The sequence below is a fragment of the Malaya genurostris genome, chromosome 2 (genome assembly GCF_030247185.1).
Source record: "Malaya genurostris strain Urasoe2022 chromosome 2, Malgen_1.1, whole genome shotgun sequence".
Taxonomy (NCBI): domain Eukaryota; kingdom Metazoa; phylum Arthropoda; class Insecta; order Diptera; family Culicidae; genus Malaya; species Malaya genurostris.
The window spans coordinates 116318068-116343947 of record NC_080571.1 but is presented as its reverse complement, the minus strand read 5'-3'; the positions used below and the strand labels follow the sequence as shown (position 1 = coordinate 116343947).

The 25880-nt window shown below is 37.8% G+C and overlaps 1 protein-coding gene across 6 annotated transcripts in view; it reads right to left on the bottom strand.

Moving 5' to 3' along the window:
* LOC131432442 (sodium-dependent phosphate transporter 2) overlaps positions 1 to 25880 on the bottom strand; it is a 99639-nt gene that overhangs the window by 7115 nt on the left and 66644 nt on the right. For all 6 annotated transcript variants that reach the window (XM_058598719.1, XM_058598720.1, XM_058598723.1 and 3 more), the window contains 3 exons: positions 4046 to 5414; positions 702 to 1127; positions 42 to 633 (listed from right to left, as the gene is read on the bottom strand). In XM_058598719.1, the coding sequence (XP_058454702.1) occupies positions 42 to 633; positions 702 to 1127; positions 4046 to 4238 (1211 nt within the window). In that variant the 5' untranslated portion in view covers positions 4239 to 5414. The remainder of the gene's footprint in view (positions 1 to 41; positions 634 to 701; positions 1128 to 4045; positions 5415 to 25880) is intronic.

Sequence of the window (25880 nt, the reverse complement as noted above, 5' to 3'; positions counted from 1 at the left end):
TATTGAAATAGGAAATCATTTGGAAATAGGTGTTTGCTTACTTTATTCCGTTGTTCATGGTGGTAGAATCCGGCGATTGCGGAGGCATGTTATTGCTATTTCGACGATCGAAATACGAGTTCAGTGCGACGCGCCCGTTTCCGTTGATTGTGGACTGATATTCATCAATGTAATTGAGACTGGTTATCGTGAGATCGGTGTTGTCCAGACTGTTTTTGTTAGCCGACAGTAGGTTTTCTGCTTTTTTGACAATTTTAGGATCGATTTTGTAAGGGTTTGGTTTGTTTTTGATTGTATGTGGAGATAGATCAATCGAAAGCTTCTTGATTAAGCCGTTGTGTTGGTGCGGGGAGGACAGTGAAACTAATTCGGTTGTTTCGGTTATAGCTGGTAGTGTCTTTCCGTCACCTACTAACGACAGAGGCCGTTTTGTACGTCGAGGACTTCCGTTCGAGGACGAATCACAGTCCGAATCACCGACAGTGAATTCAGTGCGCGGGAGCTTGTCCTGATTTAAAATCTTGTTCTTCTGCCAAGGAACGACGAACAACTGCACGAGTACAGCCACTAACAGTCCTAGCAAAACACTGATCGCTACGGCTATCCATGTTGGGATGTTATCCATGTAAAGAACTGAAAATAAACGGAAACAAACTTTGAATAGTTTCTACCTCCTACGGTTTAAAACAAAAATGACTTACGCTTCGGTCCATCGTGCACAATACTAAACACATTAACCGACAGTGTTGTTCCATAAAACAGTGGCAGTGACAACAGTCCAGCCTTCAGCGGGTTTCTGGCATTCAAAATGAACTTACGAATCATCCAGAACAACATCACGCTCATCATACCACTAAGAACGGGTGAAATAAACCACGATCCGACGATCGTTCCGAGTGTGCTCCACTTCAGACCCTGCATTCCACGTGCGACAAGGCTAAAACCAATGGTCGATCCAACAATGCTATGCGTTCCGGAGATCGGCAACTTGAAGAAAGTTGCCACCAGCAACCACAAAGCGGAACTAGCCAGTGCCGATAGACAGCCTAACATCAGCTCAACTTCGGTGCCTTTGTACATTTCAACGTCCAGTATGCCTTTCCGCATTGTATCCGAAACTTTGTATCCTGTAAAGCAATACGAATAATTAGTCACTGGAAACTATGCTGCGTTGGTTTTTTTTGCTGTAATTATCGGAACGGTAGAAATTTTGCCTAGACGGCGCCCTGATGTACTCTCAGTTAATTTTCATTTTTTTCCCGATAGATGGCATTCTATGTTGTATGCTGCTATTGGTAAAAGATAGATGTCATTTCATTTTGTTGTATTGATAGCCAAACTGTGTTAATTGTTTGCAAAAAAGTTTTTTCACTCAGTTTTCATCGCGCGTCAAAGATGTCGTTGTACGAACCAAAAATTTGAGCATAAGCACCATGCCTTGCTTTTTATAGTCTATCAGGGAAATAAATGTTTGCGCGCTTCTTGACGATTGTGGCATTTCGAATGTGTGAAAGGCTATTTGAAGGAGAAAATTTCGACCTTAACGACGTCGCACGTCTCGGCAACAAAAACTGTTTGATAACGCCGAGCAACAAACATTTTCGGATGAAGACGGCATGTAAATGCAACGACAGCTAGCGGAGGTGCTGGGCAAACGTCTACATGCTATGGGAAAGGATCAGAAGTGTGGAAAACGGGTGCCGCATGAACTGACCGAAAGACAAATGGAGAATCGAAAAGTGACCTGTAGAATGTTGCTTTAACTGGACAAAAGAAAGTCTTTCCTGCACCGTATTGTCTCGATGGTGATGAAAAATGGAGTCGTGAGTGAATCCACAAAATCGATACGATATAAATAGTGTCACCAGACCGCTGTGAGCTACTTCGAGCTCCTGAAACCTAGTGGAACTGTCAACGGCGTGCGTTATCAACCAAAAATTAACGATTTGAGCCGAGCGATTATGAAAAATCGACCAGGATATATATAAAGACATAAAAGAGTGGACAAAAGAAAGTCTTTCCTGCACCGTATTGTCTCGATGGTGATGAAAAATGGAGTCGTGAGTGAATCCACAAAATCGATACGATATAAATAGTGTCACCAGACCGCTGTGAGCTACTTCGAGCTCCTGAAACCTAGTGGAACTGTCAACGGCGTGCGTTATCAACCAAAAATTAACGATTTGAGCCGAGCGATTATGAAAAATCGACCAGGATATATATAAAGACATAAAAGAGTGATTTTGCTCCACAACAATGCACCATTGCACAAATTGAAAGTCTCCGGAAAGAAGTGCTTGACTATGCGGCTTACTTACCAGACCTAGCCTTCCAAGTTCATTACATTTTATACTTGGCTTCTACACCCACTTGAACATTTGCAACACCAAAAACGAAGACATCATTCTGGAAAACTTCGAACATTTTTAAAACCCGTAAAAACTCTGGTTTTATGAGACCTATTCCACAATCAATAACATTGCCCTATTGAAAAGCGAGCAATTCGTAGTAGATTCAAGGAATTCATTCTTGATTCAATTAAAAACAAGATGAAACAGTAGCACAGTTCCAAAGAATGCTTGAAACGACACAAACGAGCACGGAAACAGCAGGGCAATTAAACCGTTGCACAGTGGTTAAAAAGTCCAATTTCACGCTCCTAATTGATAACTCATTAAAAGCGTTGTTTTTGAGGTATAGTATCTTCAGCAAAGTTGTTCAGAATGATAGTCGCCATCTTTTGGAAAATTTTATTCATATGATTATTTTCCCTAAAAGTGAGATTATTTTGGCTCAGGACCAACATAGGAGCTAAGTAACTTCAACAAAATTGTGCAGAATATCTTTCCAAACAAATTTACAGAAGGTCAAAAGATACTATTGCTATTACTTGAGCAGAATTCATGATATATTGTATTTTCTGTAAAGGGTGTCCTAAAACCAGTTTTTGTAAGAAGACTTTTTGATTTCTATGAGTATTTCATGTTATACAAAATTTTTCACCATTAAAAACCACAACTTTCTCAAATATACTATGCCGCTATCATTTCAGTTTAATGAAATAGAGCCATTTATCATATGTTTTCACTAAATTCCAACTTGTCTATCATCAAAAGGCGCAGAAAGGCGCAGATGAGATCAATTACATATAAAACTATTTCAAAAGAGCTTTCATATCGTGGTTAAATTACTCGTCTGCGATCGTCTACAGGCGAGATGTGTTCTTTTGTGAAAAACTTTGTATTAGATAAAAAACTCGTATAAATTGAAAATATATATGTTTTCTAACAAAAACTGGTTTTGGGACACCCTTTTCAGAAAATACATTATATTATGAATTATACTCAGTTCGTGCTCGCATCTCACCCGACACAGTCGAAAATCGTTTACGGTCGAAACAACAGAAACAAAGACAATACAGTGCAGTGAACAATTTTAACTAGTACCAAATTTAACTAGTACAGATTTCAAGCGTTGCAAAGTTAGACCAGCAGCAAATGAAATTGAAATCCTACTTGAAGAACGAATGCATCTAGATGCTAATAATGTAAATGAGATTCAATTCAACAAAGCGTCTAACTGTGTGTACATTATGTTTAAACGTGAAAGCGATGCAATTCCATTCGCTTCGGTTAACGACGAGGTGCACGGCGTTGAGTGTGACAACATTAAATACAAAATCCCTGTGCACATGGTGGACAATGCCATAGAAGTACGCGTGCATGACCTCCCCCCGCAGGTCACCGATCAGTACGTTCGGGAGAATATGTCGCGGTACGGTGAAATCCTTTCCATCGAAAGGGAAGTATGGCGGAATTTTTTCCCCGGCATCCGGAATGGCGTGCGAGCGGTACGTATGCAACTACGTAAGGCAATTCCATCTTACATCATTTGTGGTCAAGGTGGCGCACATCCGTGTAAAACGTTGATTACCTATGAAACTACAGTTTCGTATGCAACGCAATAATGACTGTTGAAGTATGGTAACACCCTTTTGACCTTTTAGTATGATTCAACAATAATACATCTTCGATAATTCACTCACCAATCAGCACGGCTCCAGAGACTTCGCACACGGTCGCCAACCAGCAGGCCTTACGCAATGAGAGTACCCCGGATCCAACGCTGGTACCGAATGAGTTGGCCACATCGTTCGCTCCAATACCGAATGCCAATATGAAGGCAATAACAAATCCGAGTATAACGAGCCACAAAATTTCCGGTGTGTATGGATCCATTTCCGAAGCTTTGCTTCTACTACTTTCGAATTGTTTTGATTTGTATAGGATTTCGAGAACTTAAGAGAGAAGTTGGTTTTCGATTCGGAATTGAGGAATTTATAGGATCTGTGGAGTCTTAACGAGATATACTACCAATAAGAAATCCAAAAATATAAAATTGTAAAAAGAAATAGAACACGACAATATTTGAGATATAACTTAAGTAGCTTTCAGTTAAGTAGCGATCAAGGAGTCGGAAGTGATTCACTTTTTTTGTTTGGTGCCAAACTAACTTACTTTGGTACGTCTTTCGAACGTCCCGATCTAAAGAGTGCACTTGCAGAAAAAAAAGTGGACAAAATACCAGCAAACTCAAGTACTTAGAATAAGCACTACACTAATAGATAGTACTCGATAAATTTATAATATTTTAAAATTATTAATTATTTATATTAATTCTTATGAGTGTACTTTTTATGGTAATTAAATAAAAAAGTGGATCTGTTGAAAATACGATTTTTAAAAAATTGTAATGGATATTGTACTTAAAAAACGTTAAAATTAGTAAATTCTATATGTTACCTCCTCCAACCAGGGGATGGACAAAGTGTTTACTAACTAGCGTTTTAATTTAACAATATCGGGTAAGCATAGTTTTGTAAAAACAGCCATCATTTTTTGGGGGTTTAGGTTGTTTGAAAACGAGAAGAGTTTGCCAACTAATGATTTTCTGCTAAGCTCAATTTAAGGCGAAGGTAAACACAATGCAAGAACCTGCGAGCACGAGCTCAAAAAATCGCTTTCCTGAAGGGGAACTTCAGGACCCTGTCTTGAAACAGACCGAACAAAACAACTTCTAAAACGTTTTGGAGCGATTCAGTTTAGCGATAAAACTCCACGCAGTTGGGTTAGGAAGGATCAAACTAATGCGTCTCGAATCCTACAATGCTCTGACGGGGATTTTCCACTTGAGACGTTGAATTCAAATAAAAACCAATCGTAATTTCAAGTTCTCAAACGAAACCAAACTCTTGAATTGTTGTTTATGTGTGTGTGTATGTTGGAGTCTCGGGGATGCTGGATGTCTTTACAAACGTTGCGTTGATTAGTGGATTCGAACCGGTCAAAGCGGATGCTCTCTGTGTCGTATCCTAGGCGAAGTTATACGAGTGTCGGTCGAGAATTCGTTCATGTCTGAAAGAAAAGGAAATAAATGATTAGTCATCTGATTACAGGTTGAAAAAAAACTATGAAGTAATGATGGTTTAGTTAAATTGTTATTTTTCCAAGAATCAATCCATGTTTATTGATTTAACTTTCGAGAGAAAATATTTAGTACCGTCAAGTCCACAGAATTCCAGGAACACCTACGCTCGATGGAAATCCCGAAAATATTTACAAGTAAGTTCAGTCATACTGACTCTGAGAAAATGACGGATCACGAATTGAAGAGGCTACTGGGTTTGGTATATTCAACAATAATGTTTCGGCTTCATTTAGGCTTCAAGAACCTGCATCTGTTTATATAGCAGAGTTAGCAGCAGTTCATTATAGTTTGAGTGTAATAGTCACATTATCTCCAAACCATTATTTTCTCTTCACAGATAGTCTGAGTGCAATTGAAGCCATTCGCTCAAACGCTGCTGGCAAAAATGAAACGCTTTTCTTAGGCAAAATAGAACAGTGCCTGAACGTAATATTGAATAATAATTATCAAATCACAACAGTTTGGCTCCCGGCTCATTGCTCCATGCCAGACAATGAAAGAGCCGATAGTTTAGCCAAACGTAGTGCTATTGAAGGGGAAAAAAGAACACTTGCCAGCTGGCAAGCTTCTTGGGATAAAGATGATCTGGGTCGGTGGATGCACTCAATTATTCCTTAAAATATCGACAAAGGCATGGTTCAGGGGACTGGATGTGAGTAGGGATTTCATTCGTGTGATGTCCAGACTCATGTCCAATCATCTCCTTCGAATTGGACTTTCCGAGACTAATCATTGTGCTTGTGGCGAAAGTTATCGCGATATTGATCGTGTCGTTTGGACATGCGTGGAGTATCGTGATGTCAGATCTCAACTAATAAATTCTTTGCGTACCCAAGGTAGACTATATATTCATTAAGTCCATTGGAGTCCTAATTTAAATTTTATTTTATGTCAGACATTTTCTCTTCCATGAGTTTAACCAATAGCCAGCTATCTTATATTGAATAAAAGTGATGAACTGATACAAACAAACTTGAAATAGTTAAAAGATCATGTACAAAATGAATGTATTTTATTTAACGTAATTTATAATAGTAAATCGCTTGATAAAAACAGTGTTTAGACTAACTAATGAATACCAAAATACTAATATGATATTCGAAATGTATTAGGTTTAAAGTACTATGTATTGTGTATGCCACGGCGAAGAAAAACTTATGTATTTTAATTTGATTTTTTGTATATTGCCTATGAAATAAACATATTTATGGAAAAAAAGTCCACAGAATTCTAAAAATCATAGTTTGCAGAATTAGTGGGTGTTGTGATCATTCAAATTTCATACAAACAACGCAAGTTCGCTCATCGAAAACCAGTTTACTTGATTTGCGTTTGATTGGCGATTTAAGCAGAGTTGTTAGGTAACAATGGCCGTTTAATTTGAACTGCTAAATTTTGCAAAACTGTGCATTTTGCAAAAAAGTTTAGTTTAGTTTAGTTTTCTTTATTAAAGAGACTTTCAGCCGGTGGCTGGTTCGTCTCTATTTGCAAAAAAGAACTCAACTGTTATTTTGTTACTAAAACCTTCAAACTGTCACTTGTTTCCTTTTTTTATTTCAATTTTTGAAAATCATCATTGAGAAATCTTTATGAACTCTATTCCGAAGTCTTTCGATTAACGATTCTGAAACCGCAAGCCGGGTACCGGTTTACTGTCCATACTCGCATACCAGTATCATATGGGAAATCGGGCCAGCGCGGACCATTTCATCGGAAGCCATTAGCCGAAAGTTGTTTTGACGAAAAGGTAATTTCGCCGAATTCGTTATTCAACTTAAAATATAACACAGAGCATAAGTTGAATAACTATGAACTATTTATTGGAATTTGTGTTAAGACTAAGAAAACTCATTTTCATACTCTTCACAAATTGAAATCGAATGTGAAAACTTCACATTCTAACACACAATCTTCGCTGTCGCACCGAATGGGTATCATCCCGTCCTTCATTCGTTTCTCTTTCTAACGAAGCTCAGATTAACCACCATCAGTTTATCTCTTGAAGTAACGAATCTATCTATCTCTTACAATTGAATGAGAGAGCGGTTCATGTAAACATTCGAATTGGTTCAAGATAATGGATGAAAGGTAAACCAGAAATATCCATTGCAAAATAAACATAAATTAATTGTTCCCCAGTTTTCATTTTTAATATTTCGAAACACATCTCAATACATTTCAAACAGTCGAAGTTATCGATTTCAACTTGCTGGTAATAATTGAAAACTCAAATGAGAACCGCCACCCTCTATTTATCATTATGGTCGGAGAGAGCTCTGTGTTATCGAGTTGATGTTTACGCCTTTTCATTCGCGCTTTCTCACTACCCACAGTGAAGACCATGAAACAGATAGACTACTTGGCACTCCAAACTAAGCAAGCATAGGAAGGACTCGAGCCTTCATCATTCTTCTTACCGTGGCGAAAGGATTAGAATGTACAGTTCCGACTCGAACAGAGGCATTACGATCCATAAGAAATGAAAATATTCAGTTTGTTATCCAATAGGATGCAGGTAAGGATAGAAATGCCTCTGTAATTCGTGACGTCATGTGCACAATCCCGGTTGTGAACTAGCACTATCACAGTTAATTTCTATTTTACAGGAAAGTAGCATTCATCACATTTTATTCTTTACTTTTGAAATGCATGTTTTACATTGAGAAGCTGATATCTTAATCATCGTCATCCTACGCTGGAAATAACCCACCTAGCATCCACAATACCGTGGCTGCTTAAGCATATTACTCAGGAATCAAACCACACTGTCCTCATACTTCTCAAGGTGTTAGAGGTGACTTCTTCCATTTCTCTTGTTTACATGTGGCACATTCCACACCATACAAACTAGGCAGTGTTGCTCGCATGAACACTGCCTAAACCGAAACGAAGACCTAATCGAAATGGTTGGATCTTTGTAAGAAAAGTACTTGGCCCGATCACTAGTCAATTATTAGTACGTACGTACGTTGTGTTTGACTTAAACTTAGTGTGGTACATAAGCAAAGTGAAGATTTGTTATTCATGGGAGAAGAGCCATGAGATCATGAACAACAATTATGATTTAATGGGATACCAAAATAAAAGGTTTTATGATTTTTTAATCATAATAATGGTAATTTTATTTTCAGCGAGAGTTTATTCGATTACCAAATCGGTGACAAAACTCGATATTCACGCATGACCAGATAGGAAGAACCCCTGCCTGCTACTCAGCAGCACGTGTCTTCAATTTTGCAATTCCCCTTTTGCCGATTGGACACCCGGTGCTCCAGTTTTACATTTATCATTTCCAGTTAGATGCACACAGTGATACTCTAAAGATGTGGGGAGCTGTTTCATCTCATGAACAGGAAAAGTAACATCCAGTGCAATGCACGTGCTAAGGCAATTTGCTTTCATATACGAAAAATATTTACATTTGATTGGTAGGAACTGAACAATGACGTAAATGAATGTGAGCACTTCAACAGCATCCAGATCTGTTCTAGTCAACCGGAGGGGTTAAAACCAATGCCACATTACGGGTTTTATTTCACTACTGCAATATACACAAAGCGATTCAGAGTCGTTCCATTAATGACTGCACCTGTCCTAGAACTGCAAATGAGACCAGTCCGATTTCAATGGAATCATCCGAGGATGAATACGACGTTCTCGTGAACCTGACCTTCGGTATTTGCAGCACAGCGTTCGCCGCGTAAATGCTTCCTAAGCCCGGGAGCTGATCAGCTTACCGACCGACTGGAAGAAGGAAATCCGTAATTCACGATATATAGTCCGTTCTGCTTGCAGACTGGGAAAATAATTGCATAAAACGGAGAATTACCGCAGGAGAAAAGCGGTTTGAAAACAAGGTGTGATGCAAAAACTGTGAAAAACAACGCAAACCGTTTCGTTCAAGGTGAAACATATTTACCCGATACGGCGTTAGCCTTTGGCAGTGAGAGGAAGACGGAGTTGGTACTGATAGCCAATTCAAATGGAATATCAAATCAGTATTTTCTGAAAGAGATATTTTGCTCTGCACAAAACAAAATCAGGTGGTTCTGCTTCTTCACCATATTTCCGCCAGTAAACTATACAAACTTTGAAAAGTACGAGATTTGAAATATGGTGCTAACAAGAATTTTCAACATGCATATCAACATGTCCGGTACCAAACAGTCAAGAGTACGAAAAATAAACTAGCAGTTGCCGATATGTTTTCCCATTTTCAGTAAGAATGCTACTATTAATCACACCGCACTAAATCATTTCTGAATTTCTAAGTCATTATTGCAGAAGGGCACAGCATCACATAATTCATTTCCTCGGATTGCAGAAGGTTGCTGAGTTGTGTCAGCCTCTAGTATGATTAATGCAAGTTTTTTTTTTCTTTTATTTCACCTTATTGCTTTATGTTGCCAATTTTACAAATGAAAACAAATCTTAAAAAATAATGGCCAGTGAATTAAAGGGGAAGCTATGGTTCGTTATTCGCCTTTGGTGCATTGTTACAGTAGTTAAAAACATCTCCTGATTTATATTTCATTTAAAGGGTGATTTTTTAAGAGCTTGAGAACTTTTTTAAACAATAAAACGCATAAAATTTGCAAAATCTCATCGGTTCTTTATTTTAAACGTTAGATTGGTACATGACATTTACTTTTTGAAGATAATTTCATTTAAATGTTGACCGCGGCTGCGTCTTAGGTGGTCCATTCGGAAAATCCGCTTTTTTATCGACAAATTTTGTTCAGCGATGAGGCTCATTTCTGGTTGAATGGCTACGTAAATAAGCAAAATTGCCGCATTTGGAGTGAAGAGCAACCAGAAGCCGTTCAAGAACTGCCCATGCATCCCGAAAAATGCACTGTTTGGTGTGGTTTGTACGCTGGTGGAATCATTGGACCGTATTTTTTCAAAGATGCTGTTGGACGCAACGTTACAGTGAATGGCGATCGCTTTCGTTCGATGCTAACAAACTTTTTGTTGCCAAAAATGGAAGAACTGAACTTGGTTGACATGTGGTTTCAACAAGATGGCGCTACATGCCACACAGCTCGCGATTCTATGGCCATTTTGAGGGAAAACTTCGGAGAACAATTCATCTCAAGAAATGGACCGGTAAGTTGGCCACCAAGATCATGCGATTTGACGCCTTTAGACTATTTTTTGTGGGGCTACGTCAAGTCTAAAGTCTACAGAAATAAGCCAGTAACTATTCCAGCTTTGGAAGACAACATTTCCGAAGAAATTCGGGCTATTCCGGCCGAAATGCTCGAAAAAGTTGCCCAAAATTGGACTTTCCGAATGGACCACCTAAGACGCAGCCGCGGTCAACATTTAAATGAAATTATCTTCAAAAAGTAAATGTCATGTACCAATCTAACGTTTAAAATAAAGAACCGATGAGATTTTGCAAATTTTATGCGTTTTATTGTTTAAAAAAGTTCTCAAGCTCTTAAAAAATCACCCTTTATATTCAAGGCCGCCGAGATAAAACTCGGGCCCGGGGGAACTGCAATATTATAGAACCTTATACATGAGAAGTTTTTTATAAATTTGAAATAGTCCGGGCTTTGCGGAACTGTTTATTTTTTTTTTTCTTTGACCTTGCGTTCGTTGATAGCTAGTTCAGCCAGGTTTTAGAATATCAACTTTGTATATAACACATGGGCTGAAAATTACCGGGCCTAACAAAGAGAACATGATTTTTTTAGTTCAAAATTAACTTTATTCATCAACGTAATCTCCATCAAGAGCAACGCAATTATTCCAACGCCGCTCTGACATCGTAGTATCTCTTTTGTAGAACAATTCATTTTTTGTCTCAAAATAAGCCTTCGTATCAGCGACAACCTCTTCATTCGTGCGAAATTTCTTACCGGCGAGCATTTTTTTCAGGTCTACGAACAGCCAATAGTCTCTGAAGGCAAATCTGGCGAATACATTGGATGTGGGAGCAATTCGAGGTTCAATTGATGTATTTTTGCCATTGTTTTGATGATGATCGTTTTGATTCCGGTGTGAAGTGATGAATCCAGTTCACTGCTTAAAAAAGAAGTGCAACATTTTCAACTTGAAAGTACACAACATTGATGAATCCATGTTTCATCCATTGACACATATCGACACAAAAATTCCGGTTTTTGCCTTTTCCATATACAAAGGCTATGCAATCATTAACGTTTAAACATGGTCAAAGACTGCTCAGAATCATCAACACGTTCTCGTTTTTGGTCAACAGTGAGCAAACGCGGCACCCACTTTGAACAGAGCTTTCTCATAGTCAAATGCTCATGCAATATAAAGCCAACACGTTCTTTTGATATCTTTACGATGTCAGCTAACTCAAGCAACTTCACTTTTCGATCATTCAAAACGATTTTGTGTTTTATGTTTTTTGGTTTTACCGCCTCATTTGGACGTCCACTGCGTTCTGCATCATCAGTGTCTCTACGACCACGTTTGATGTCAGCAAAGCAACGTTTTATAGTTGTTTCTGATGAAGCGGAGTCTCCATAACACTTTGCAAGCCATTGGTTCGTTTTAACGGTATTTTTGCCTTTCTCATGTAGAAAGGTTATGCAATCACTGTGAAAACCGACTTTTGAACCGAGGCCCGGAGGCCCAAGTGTCATATACAATTCGACTCAGTTCGTCGAGTACGCAAAATGTCTGTGTGTGTGTGTAACGTTTTTTTTTTGCACTGACTTTTCTCGGAGATGGCTGAGCCGATTTTCACAAACTTAGATTCAAATGAAAGGTCTTTTGGTCCCATACAAAATTCCGGAATATTATTTGGATCCGACTTTTGGTTCCGGAGTTCTGGGGTAAAATGTGCAAAAAAAAAAGAAAATATGTGTTCTAACTTTTCTCATAGATGGCGCGACCGATTTTCACAAACTTAGATTCAAATGAAAGGTCCGGTGGTCCTATAGATAATTCCTGAATTTCATCCGGATCCGAATTCTGGATCCGGAAATATAGGGTAAAGTGTGTTAAAAATTTTATACTATCACTGAAAAGGGCGAAAAACCGTAAAAAGTTTTCTAAATCGACCTCAAATCTTCTCAAATTGTTAGTTTTTATCAGTAGACGATCAAACAAACCATTTTCGGTTATTCTTTTAAGAATCGAAGAAAACTATTTTAAAGAATACCACAGTATTATATATGATAGTATGATTGATATGAGAAAGGCATCATTACACCACTAGGTGGATTAAAACAGGTTTTTTTCGCATCAAGAAGTAGTGTTTGAAAATTGTTTTTGATCCATTGTTCTGAAAACAACAAAAGTAGCTTCACTCTTAGCACAATAACTCACAAACTTATGAATAGAATATCATGAAATTTTAACAGCTGTCTGTTAAAGGTTAGAATTAACTGAAAAAGGTGACTGCAATAAAACTAGCGACATCTATGTGTTAGGCCCGGGGCTTTTCAGCCCATGTGTTATGTATCACTAGACAAAGGATAACAGACCTCGTGTACGTCTCGATTAGCCATCTATTGCTATTTAACACGAACAAAAATGGTTGTTTGGTTTATTTTAGGTAGCTAGCTACCAAGAAAAACTTGATTTATCTTGTGTAAACATGGAGCGTGACATGTAACCAAGGATGGCTTCTATCGTATCAAAGAACACTCACTGGCAACTCTTAACACGATTGAATCGGTGCCATCAAAGAGAAACGGATATCATCGCAACAACAAAAACCCGGCATGGCTCATTTAACATAGAATCGACACCAGTGTGAGAGCGAATTTCTCTCGATGACATTTCTGAAAATCAAAGGTTAGCACGCTGCTGTGGGGATCCTCTCTGAAGCTACAAACGGTCGCTTATTCTCGTTTCGCGATCCGATTCTATACAGGCAGTTGATAATTGCGATAGAATCATTTTACTATTGCCGCATACTCTAACTATGTGCATATAACCTTTGTATAAGTTGTGTCTATGAAAATGTCTGTGAATGCTCCACACAAGGACTTTGAAATATTGCAACCTAGTATGAGAATCATCAAGTTGAATCATCGATTCAATTTTCCGTGATAATTGTCAACTTGCGATTCTCTCTTGGGAAATTCCACACAGCAACGATCATTATCAGACTGTAAATTTTTTTAAGGGCCGTGGAATACTCAGACTATGAAGTGGAGCGAAGAAATGTAGCAAAAATCTCTCACGGTTCATGCATTGAGAGACTCGAGTTCTTGTAGCATCTTCTACCGGATTGAAAATGTTGTATACAGTATAGCAATATAGCAGCTTCTGTCAAATTTTCGGCAATCACCAACACTGCATGTAACCTAACTAAAAATCATTATTTTTCTTTTATTAAAAAAATCAGGCAAATGCGCGTACAAGCTTCATGTAGTCGATTGAGCCAGAGTTTTTTTTTTGTTGTATCCCGTTGTCACCCTTTATTGAAGGTCACATTGTCCGTGGCTCATCATATCATCTATTGCTTCGTCGACGAAGTTGTGGGTGGTTACCGTTTTCTTTTTGTTTTCCATGTTGATCGCAGTTTTGGGCTCGTTACTAGTTACTGTGGATGCGCCTTATACATTGATTGTAGTTGATAATTGCTTTGATAATGAAAGTGATTTTGTGAACAGGAGTACTGCGTTCACTAGTTACCGTTGTTGAGCGGTTGACCTGCCCTTTGGTTGAAGATGTTTTTTTGCAGTATCAGTGCAGGGATGATCGTAGTGAGCAGGTAGTTCACAAAACTAATATGTAATCAGCTGCTTCTTATAGGTAACCAGCGTTTTACAAGGATGCCTTCCGCTCTGACCATAAATTACATAAGATGGAATTGCCAGTCGCATACGTAACACTCGCACGTAGTTGCAGATACTGGGGAAAAAATTCGCCATTATTCCATTTCGATGGAAACAATTTCTTCATACTGCGACATATTTTCTCGTACGAAATGATCACTGGTCTGCGAGGGAAGGTCGTACACTTACACAGGGATTTTGTATTAAACATTGTCATACTCAACACTGTGCACCTCGTTGTTAACTGAAGAGAATGCAGTCTCTCTCACGTTTAAACATAATGTACACAGAGTTAGACGCATTGTTGAATTGAATCTAATTTACATCATTAACGTCTAGAAGCATTCGTTCTTTAAGTAAGATTTTAATTTCGTTTGCTGCTGGTCTAACTTTGCAGCGTTTGAAATCAATAGAAATTGAATTTGGTCTTGTAGCCCAAGTTTCATGTTTTTGTAAATCGTATTTTCATATTTCGTATAATCGTATTTTCATATTTCGTATACTGTTTACTGCATTGTAAAAACACTACAGTTTCTGTTGTCTCGACCGTAAGCAATTTTCGACTGTGTCGGATATGAGCTTAGCGAAGTAGGGGAGACCTGGGCTTAACCGGACACTTAAAAGAAATTGAGAAAAGCATCCATTACTACTAGAAACCCAAGTTATCTATATCGTTGTGCAGATTAAACCCTCAGCTACACTTCCCAACTTGTGGTTTAGCAAAATATGCATTGGTTTCCGCAAAAATTCGCGATGAAGTGACCAGACTAAAATTAAAAATTTCAGAAGCTGCGGCGTTAAACCGGACATTTCTTGGAAATTTAAAAAAAAAAACTCATTACACTTAGGGTTTTACCCAACCCAATTGGGGCTAAGCCGGACTTTAAAGTTTCACACAAAAATGAAGAAGGAATACGGTAGGGCGCCAAGATTTAAGATAACTTAATGAGCGCAAAAAAATGATATCGTGCTTGAATGGATTGTATGTTGGTTTCAACCTTGCGTGAGACATAATCCTGCTCGCTAAGAATATAGGTATTGTCTCGAAACTTCACGCCCTGAAGTACCAAATTACTGAAGTTGAAACTGACTTTAGAGTCTTTCTTGAAATCTATTTGAAAACTAATTTAGCAACAAATTCAAAACCACCGTAACTAATAAGCAATAAATTATCCACCAGGCGTCGATTTGTTTTCAAGCTTATTTAGGAGGGGTGTTTTGTTAATTTCATATTAATTAACGAAGCACTCGAAAAAAATTAAAAAAGAGCAACTATTTCAAAACTACTGTAGCTAATTAGCAACAAACTATCCACTATATTCCACAAAAGTGAAAAAGTTCACAAAAACAAACTTCAGCGTTTGCGTCACATATAAGACAACATTCCTTAAACCAAATGTATCAGCAATAATACATTTAACAAAACTGTTTGATTTGAAATATTTGTAACTGAAAGAAGGAAAAGAGAGACCCATGCAATTGTGTTTTTTTTGGCGACATGGTAGCAGGAACCTAGTGGATCTATTATTCGCGCGGCCTCTAGAGCTGGACTTGTCCAAAGAAAGATAGTAGGCACTATCAATCTCCCAGCTAAGCACAAATACGAATAGAATTACACATTCATTCAAATATTTTCCATTTGCTGATCTTATACTTCTTCTTAGTGTTGATTAAGTCCAAGCTAATAATTATATGTTCGATCCCCGACCTGAGTAATTATATGTTTTGTCAAGAATATAGTTGAACTATCACTGCAAATTTTAAGTAAAACCGAATTCTGTTTACCAGAAGGTCAAATCTCTCAACGTAATGAAATATCAAAACTTAGCTAGATTAAAAAAATATCCAAAACCTATTTAGGTCACATTTCATCAACCATAGTAGAATCGACTTCGGACCATTCTTTTCCCCTGTCGATTTCAGGATAGTTCCGGTTCAATCTGGTTTCATTTTTCATTGACCGCTAACGGTGGAGAATGTGCAGATCGCAAACGTCCACTTTCGTACTGACGCAGATATGACCTTCTTCAAACGAAAAGCGAACGCCAGATGGTATCCTACAATTGCAGCATTTCAATTCACATACATTTGTGTTAGTAGATCATATTTTATAAGTTTAACTTTTTTAAATTTAATTTTTCGAAAAGAGAATTATCTACATATTGAAGTATAGACTGCGACTGACAAATGGCACTAAAAAGTGTAACCAAATCATAAATAACGAAAAATAATCTTATCATCATTCAACAGATTACATTAGCCACCCACATAGCTTAAATAATTCTTTTAAATAGCATCCCCAACAAACATTTATTCGGTCGCGAAAAAATATGAGTTGCGTATACATCAATCTGTAGCACATCACGTTTCTTCGTTCGTCACACCAACGGAAGATTGGTACCGACGATCGTGAACTCGACACAGCTGAATTCGTCCTTCGTTCCAACATCCTCAGTCCAAACATTCGAACCGACGATCGAGACTACAAACTTTTCACATCACCCCTGCAGTGTATTCGCCAATCGGTTTACTGCACTTATAAAAATGGTCACAATCGTAAGGTTTACATGATAATTGTAAAAACACATTGAAAATATTTTGACATGCGACATACGTAAATATAGTTGATTACAGTGACCTGAAAAAAGGTCACATTGGGAATGGTTTTTTAACCACATGACTTTCAAGCTCATATTTTCGTCAGTGTAACCGAGTTTAAATGAAAAGCGACATCGGACACAGGCTGACGCCGGAAATGTGCGATCACTCTGTTTCTGGTAAAATTAGGTGTACTTATGCGTACACGTTGTAGGGATGAGTGAAAGCTGTGTCTTTGAAATTTTCCTGTAATATGTTGTAAAATTAAGGATAGTACAAATACAGGCGACAAACAACATACTAAAATGTTCAACATTCTAGCATAGTCAGAACGACAAGTTCTTCATAAGAATAGAAGTGAACCATCAAAAGGGTAACTTCTTCTTTTGACTAGCATTCATCGGTTTACTCCTGAACAAGTAAATATATTCAGAATTGTTTAATGGAGAGTTTACATTGCTCAAATTGATTACGAGAAAAGAATTATATGAAACTAACACCATGTAGATCATTTTCACGTAATTCCTTCCATTCTTGAAGTGGAACTCAGACAAGCTATCGTGTATTGATCGATGAAGTAACATGTGCTCTCGTGAAATGGTTGACGTCAACTGCGAGAAGATTTGCGTCAATTTTAGAAGAAACACTTTTCCGTGACTTTGGATTTGTTGTTAGGTTTCCCAGTGCAACGTAAGAGAAAATGTTTTGTATGTAGTTGTTGGTACTTTTCATCTAAAGAGGTCAGATTTTTTTTCGAGGATGAATGTAGTTAGGGTAACAACTTTTAAAACATTTCGGAACACTGTGCGCTTCAGAGAAACTAACTTTGTTTCGAGTTTGATCATTGTTACCAAAATGACGGCTTGTTTTAACAGTAAATGTATTTTTCCTTACTATTGAAATACCAGTTTGATAAAATTTGGTTTCCAAGTGTGCGTTTTAAAATTAACAATTTCGGAAAACAATATTTTTATTTCTTGTATATTACGATACAGAGCAAAACCTTAAACGAATTCTCGCCGCCACCGTCTAAAATTATGACTCATCGCCGATTTTGGGAAAATGGTCGGTACACCAAACACCCGCGTGTGATCCAGTCGTCGGCTTAATTTGATACTGCGACTGTAAACTTTTCATTATGGAACCTAGATTACCAAGCGTAAATTGGAAATATCTCTGGTTATTTCCAATTTTTAAATTCATATTCTGTCAGTCACAGACTGAACGCAGAAATCGGATATGTGCAACTTGAATGCAAGTTTGAATGAAAAAATCGGATAGAGACATTGCATTATGTGTGATTGTATGATGTAGTGCTACCATACTATACACTATGGCTGGAAGAGCGACGTTTACATCGTAATCGAGACCATCAACATGAGAAATGCAGGAGCGACTGAAAAATTGTCTGTTATCTTTTCTCAAGTAGTACCATTGTTCCGTTCGGTGTTGGTTGGATTTGGTATCTTGCCATTATGGAAAAAGGCCATGTGGAGGTATGCCGCGAATACGGTCCAGGTGATGACCGAGGACACTAACCTTAGCCACCACACCAGAGCTCCACAAAAACAAAAGAAAATATTGATCCATCTTTTAACGGAACTTCCAGAAGACGCGTAAGACAGTGGCCAGCGAGATACTGTTCAAGGTAAATGGCGATAAAAGTCACCAAGGAGGCTGGGCGCAACATGATGAACAGTACCGCCAATTTCCATTCGCGATGATACTGGAGTGAATATTTTTCCTTTATTCTCTATGAATTTTACTTGCGAAGGAAACAATTGATTTTTGAATAAAAAGTTTGACACACATTCTTGTTCGATCAATTTTAAATCGCAACAAACCTTAATTCTGGATGTGATTAAAACATCTGATAAGGAATAGCCTTATTTGATTGAACAGAGTTTTCGCACATGTACAAAGTTAATAGTTTTACAAGGTTCTAGTTTTAACTTCACCCCTGTGACCTTACGTAACAAAGCTTTACCAAATAATCAGACTAATTTCATTCGTTTCGTACAGAACTTTCACTGTGCCAGAATTGACAGATAATGAAAAAAATCTTCATTTTGTCATGAACTAGAACATTCCTAAAATTATTACTACAGTGTTCTACTTCCAAGTAGCAAACATTGTTCTAGCATTATTTTTTTACACTCTTCTCGCAACGATTGTGCGATTGAAAAAGCGCAGTTTGCTTGTATGATGTGCAACAAGTTTCTTGTTTGATACGTTTCATAGCAGTAATATTTGTTAAGCAGAAACCGAAAATGAAACTGCTCAAATAAACTTGTTATAGAATTGTTAAATAAACCGATGTGGAACTTAATCTGTTTAGGTTTTTGACTTGGTTTTACAAGCAGTAATATGAATGATTTTCACATTTGTTACAAAAACATGTAAAATCATTTGTCAAACATATCTGACATGAATAACCGTTCTGTAGCAATTGTGAAACATGCCAATTTTAACAAGTTTTAATTGCTACTTGGGCTGCTTCCTTGATTTCGAATGTTTCGATAAGTTCAAAGCAAATGTAGTGCTGTAACATTAGATCGGCAACCAAACTAAAAGGTATAAGGAACGATCATGAAAACCGGATCGGAATACTGCTAAAACATGGTACCATGCATGTCCAAATATTCCTTTAGCGAGCAAATTGCGGGGTCTTCCGTGCCTCTAAACAATCGAACAATCCAATTTCACGCACCAGGTGGGTTCTCGAAGAAATTTTTGTATCTATTTCTCTTGTCGTCGTTGAGAAATGCGCAAATGAAGCTATTATATGGCAAGGAATTTGCATCAGTTCGTGCTCGCATGTCATCAGACACAGTCGACAATTGCTTACGGTCGAGACGATAGAAACAAAGACAATACAGTGTAGTGAACAATAGATTGTACGAAATGGGCAAATACGATTTAACAAAGCCTGAAACTTGGCCTACTAGGCCAAATTCAATTTGTATTGATTTCAAGCGCTGCAAAGTTAGACCAGCAGCAACCAAAATTGAAATCTTGCTTAAGGAACGAATGCATCTAAACGCTACTTATGTAAGTGAGATTCAATTCAACAATGCGTCTAACTGTGTGTACATTATGTTCAAACGTGAAAAAGATGCAATTGCATTTGCTTCGGTTAATAACGGGGTGTTGATCATGACAATGTTAAATATAAAATCCCTGTGTACTTGGTGGACAATGCCATAGAAGTACGCGTGCATGACCTTCCCCCGCAGACCAGCGATCAGTTTGTTCGGGAAAGTATGTCGCAGTACGGTGAAGTTCTTTCCATCGAAAGGGAAGTATGACGATTTTTTTTTCCGGATATCCGGAATGGCGTGCGAGTGGTACGTATGCAACTACCTAAAGCAATTCCATCTTACATCATTTGTGATCAAGACGGGATACATCCGTGTAAAACGCTGATTACGTATGAAAATCAACTGGTTACATGTCAGTTTTGTGAACAACCTGCACACTACGGCAAACCTTGCACTGAAACTGCAAAAAGGACATCTTCAAACAAAAATAAGGACAACCGCCCAACAACGGAAACTAGTGAGCGCAGTACTCCTGTTGTACCATCAAACCCACCAGCAACTGCAATTAATGCACAACAAGGCGCGTCTACAGCAACTAACAACCAACCCAAGAATGCGAATTACAAGGAAAACGAAGAAAAAGCAGAAACCAACAACGATACCACCGATGCGGCAATGGAGGACGAGACGAGCCACGAACAAAGTGCCCTCACTCATCGCAAGATAAAAATGGAAGCTCCTCTCCCCCTAGAAAAAGGGTGACAACGAGATCCAACGGTAAAAAAATTATTTTATCTAATAAAAACATGGCTCATTCGGCCACGTAAAGTTTGTACGCAAATTGGCCTGAATAAAGAAAATTAAAAAAAAAACAATTTGCAACTATGGCTTCCTATCGCTCATCCAAATGGTGGACTCGAAGTTTCGCAGGCAGTACGGGACCGAGTACGGATAAAAATATTTTATTTTCGATTATGCATGGATCGGGTCGGGTTTAACAAATTGCTTACCCGACCATCTCCATTTCAAACGAGCCTAAGTTTGTTGAAATTGGTTCAATTTGGTATTAATTTTGTCGTTGGACAATTTGCTTTGTATCTTTCATGTTCTTTACCCATAATTTGGAATATATAAGTTAAATGTAAACCATATATATTAAATAATTTATAAATTCATTATCATTCAACTTTTTTAAATGGTTTTGAATGAATGAATGGCTTTATGGGGAAAAAATACAACTAAAGATATAATTTTATGCTAAACATATGTTTCTGTTTGTTTATACATTATATAGCAGGATATATTCTCATACGAGTATATTAGAAAAATAAGACTATTTGATCTTAATTTAAGAATATTTCAGTGATAATCGTTTGTAGTGCTTCAGACACAAAAGACTGTATAGGAGATCGAAGTCGATAAAATCGAAATTCATAGAAGTTTAACTGACGAAGACAAAGAATACGATGAAGTAGTTTGTAGGATGACATAAAAACTGCTCCAGATAGTGTGGACGCAACCAAAAACCACTGTCATTTCGTAATGGTTCAGAATCTGTCAATTTTTATGGCTGCGCCCTGTTGTTTACACTCTTATCTAACCACTTGTGCCGTTGTTTATTCGTTTTCATTAGTTTGTTTCGAAATGCGTGGACTTTCAGCACAACAACGTCGAAAAATTGTGTACAAATGGTGCACAGAACGCGGACTGTCACTGAGAAAGATAGCAAAAATGGAAGGAGTAAGTGAAAAAGCCGTGCGAAATGCAATCAGGAAGTTCGGTGAGGATAACACCTTCGAGGATGAACCGAAAACGGGTCGAAAAAAGGTCCTGCTAGCCCTCAGTTGGATAAACGTATACTGAAGGCGTTCGAGCAAAAGAAGGAGGTTTCAGTTCGGGATGTGGCCAAATTTGACCTCGAAGTCAAATGTTCTTCATGCTAAAGAACGTTTGAATCTTCGAACCCATAAGAAGCAGAAACAACCAAAACGTAGTCCGAAACAAGAAGCATCGATCAGGCCGAGGGTTCGAAAGCTGTACAATACGGTTCTTTCTGGAAATTTGAACTGCATAGTCATGGACGACGAAACCTACGTGAAACTCGATTACAAATCCTTGCCGGGACCACAATATTATACGGTGCGAGAAGGGCAAGTGTTAAACCAGTCCGAAACATCGATCGAAGTCGAAAAATTTGTAAAGAAAGCTATGGTCTGGCAAGCAATTTGTAGCTGCGGTAAGATTTCGAAACTCTTCATCACCACTGCTTTAATGAACAGCGAAATATACATCAAGGAATGTTTACAAAAACGACTTCTACCCATGATTCAAGCCACAAGGATCCTGTTGTCTTCTGGCCGGATCTTGCTTCTTGCCACTACTCGAAATCAACGGTAGAATGGTATACTACCAAAAATGTCACTTTCGTCCCAAAAGACATGAATCCATCAAATTGCCCACAACTTCGACCAATTAAGGAATTTTGGGCATTAACGAAGGCACATCTTAGGAAACATGTCTCGGCAGCCGAAACCATTCAACAGTTCGAAAAAGATTGGAAAAAAGTGTCACGTACGGAATTTAATGAGAAACGTTCGCAAGAAGGTGCGCCAGCTGGTCTACAATGGCTAAGTAGCAAATGTTGAGAATAATATTCTGTTGTTGTAGTCTAATATTATCAGTATATCGAAAAAAATTTGAATATCTAACACTTGTGAATTATTTACAGCGAAATCAAAGTGCGTCCATACTTTCTGGGACAGTCTTTAATACAAATTCAAAAGACAACACTGACGGACGCTCAACCGAGACAGACGCACAGATCAGTGCTTCACTGTTGACTAGGCGAAGCATCAGGTTGCTGCCCGGGTATGAGATTCTCGGTTGGATTTGCAGTAGAAGATACTCGTGTCGTTCCTTACAAGTTGGTTGTCGCTTGGGTTATATGCTGGAGGGAACCTATTATTTCGATTACGGCCTAGTTCGTCTGATATGGAATGTGTGAAGCCTAGAAACCGAAGGAAACAAAGTTGCCTTTCGCAGTGATTGTGTGGCTTTTTTATATAAGAAAAAGAAAAAAAGAAACTTGCAGAGTTTCTAGTGAAGTTTTCGATCTCTTTTGACTATTTTTTTAAATTTCTATTTACCTTTCAATCAAAAACCTCAAAAGCATAAAAAAAGAGATGCTGCAAATAAGTTTTCTCTAGAAAGATGCTTCAAACAACTGAGTCGAGCTGCCGGTTTAACTGAAAACCAAAATGAAAAAGCAGCTAAAAATGTGTTCGAAAAAATAGGATTTATCAACATACACACTAGACAAGACTCGCCAAAAAGGGAAATACGGGCGGCTCGTGTGACCGCTATATTTACCATGCCCTTGATACGGTCGAGCTCAGTACCGTTTTTTTTATTTGAAAATAGTTATTTAATAAATAAAACCTTGTCAAAATCTTCCTGGCGCACCAACGTCTGTTCATGGTTGAATCAAAATCTTACACAAATAGCTCTATTTCTGTGTCACCAACAGAAAAAATAAGAAATGGAAATCAACTGTTTCAATCCACTTTGGAAGCAATCTATTCAACTTCAACTTGTGAAACAGCTGCACTCAGGTAGCTCACTACTGTTTTCATTCGTAAGTTATTTATTAAATCGGAAAAGAGTGTGTCTGCTCTACTAGGAGGTTTCCTGTACCTGTGATAGATGGTATGTCGAATGCATAAACAAGATTGAATTCCAAATCTCATCTCACAACTTGACATTTACACAGTCAAATTTCAATTTATGTATAGTTATTTATCAAATCAAATAAAACTTTGATTTTATGCGTATTTGTGTACTACAGCTACAGCTACTGTATACAGAGTGATAACATGATTGAAAATTAACTCTACGACTCTATCGTGATTGGCATGATATAAGTGAATTATCAAACTCCAATCAACAATTTAAATTTGGCAAGCCATCGCTATCAGGTACATAAGAAATTACAGAATCTTACTTCTTGTTTCGTATATGAAAATAAATGTTATTATAATGTCATCAATGAAAATTATAACGTTAAAGGTGTTACAGTTTACCGCTCAATGTAGTGGCTTTAGAAGTTTAGAAGTATCAATAGCAGTTTTCACGATGCGTGTGTAGTAGTAAGTATAGATAGCATAGCTTGCCCATTTCTTTTTTGTCAGCCTAAGGTGTGTCCTTGAGCTCCGGTCAACGCTTTCGGCACAAAAGCCAAGCGCCATAGCGTCCCGGCCGTTTGGCTACATTTTCCGTCACGTTTTCTATCCGACGAAGATGATTTGTGCACTGTGCAATGATACGTTTGCAATGTCTACCCCCCCTCATAACCACCACAGTCGAAATTATCCGTCAAGACGAAAATAAGTTTGACCAAGAGATTATCCATTATACGAGAAAATGAAGAGTGAAAAAGGAAGCATCTAATGATTTTTCTTTTTGGCTCGGACTGCTAGTCGTGAAAATGATGTGTTGTTGATGTTTACTTCTGCACCGAATCTGCTTTTGGTCTGTTCCGATCGGCTGAAAATATTCACCAATATTTAGAAAAAAAAACGTGGGATGAGCTGAACCTGTGATAGTGACTGTCAAAAATGAAATTCACATTATTCACATACAATAGTGTATAGCGGGATGAATAGGAATATCGTTTTTCACACAGCTTACCTACGATCGATTCCCAACCCGGCAGATAGAATTAGAATGTTAGTGCGTGTAGAACGGTCTGTGAGACAGAAAATTAAGTTCTACATGGAAACGCTAAATTTGAGATGTCTTTATCATGCATTGAACCGAACTAATTCGGACTTCAAAGGAACACAGCGAGCATATGAGATTCAGTCCGTAATATTTTGTCACGATACCGTTTGGTCACATGGGGCTTTAATAAAAAATATTTCGTTCCTCTTATTATATTGGAAGGATTAATAAAGTCAGTAGGATAGTTGCACTAGCAATGTTATACCATGGTTTTACTTTTTGGAGACTTTTCAGCTGTCTTTCTGTGAACATTTGAAAATTGGCTGTTGTTAAATTCCCAGTGCCTCTGCAAGCTATGTCGTATCGTATCAACCTGGAATTTGGTCCACCTGAATTTTGAACTTAATTTCAGTTTTGGAATTTTGTTCCAGACTACAGACTCTGTAACTGAATCCTAATTCTGGATTCTGGAACTAGTTTCTTTACTAGATTTTAGAACTGAATTTAGCTCCCTAATTTATGTTCAGGATTTGAATTCAGAACATGAACAAAATTCACAATATGAATTTTAGATTTGGATTCTGGAACCAAACGATAGATCTTCTCAGGGTGAGTTTTAGAACTGACTTCTGAACCAGAATTTAATTCCTGAACTCAGTTTCACAGTTTAATTCCTAAATTTTGTTTCAGTATTCATTTCCAGATTTGCATGTTGGAACAAAATTTGTGGATTCTTGAGCTTTGGATTTTGGAACTGAATTTAGTTCCTTTGTTAAGGTTCGGAATTCAACTTTAGAATTCGGTTCTAGAAATAAATTCGGAAAATGAGTTATGACTCGACTTTTTGGTCTGAATTCCGAATCTGAATTTTGCAACTAAATTCTGAGCCTGTCCCAACATTAGAATTTAATTCTTGGATCCAGTTCCAGAATTCAGGCCTGGCTCAGAATTTTGGGTTCTGGTGTAGATAAATAAACGATGGCAAAAAGAGATCAACAATAGTAAACATCGGATTAATTTCGCAAATCGGTTCTTTTTGAAGCCATTAAATTATTTCCTAAGGAATATGCTAAGTTTACTTCTCCTGAGTATCTAAATCTACAAAAAAAACGTGCTTAATTCACCTAGCAGTGAGATGATACCTTTTTTTATCAATCCGCATGTGTTTTTTGCCTGAATATTTTTCGGTGTTTCAGTCTTCATGACATTATTTTACTCTGTAATGTCGAAACTGCAAATCGGATCGAATTTGAATCTAAAA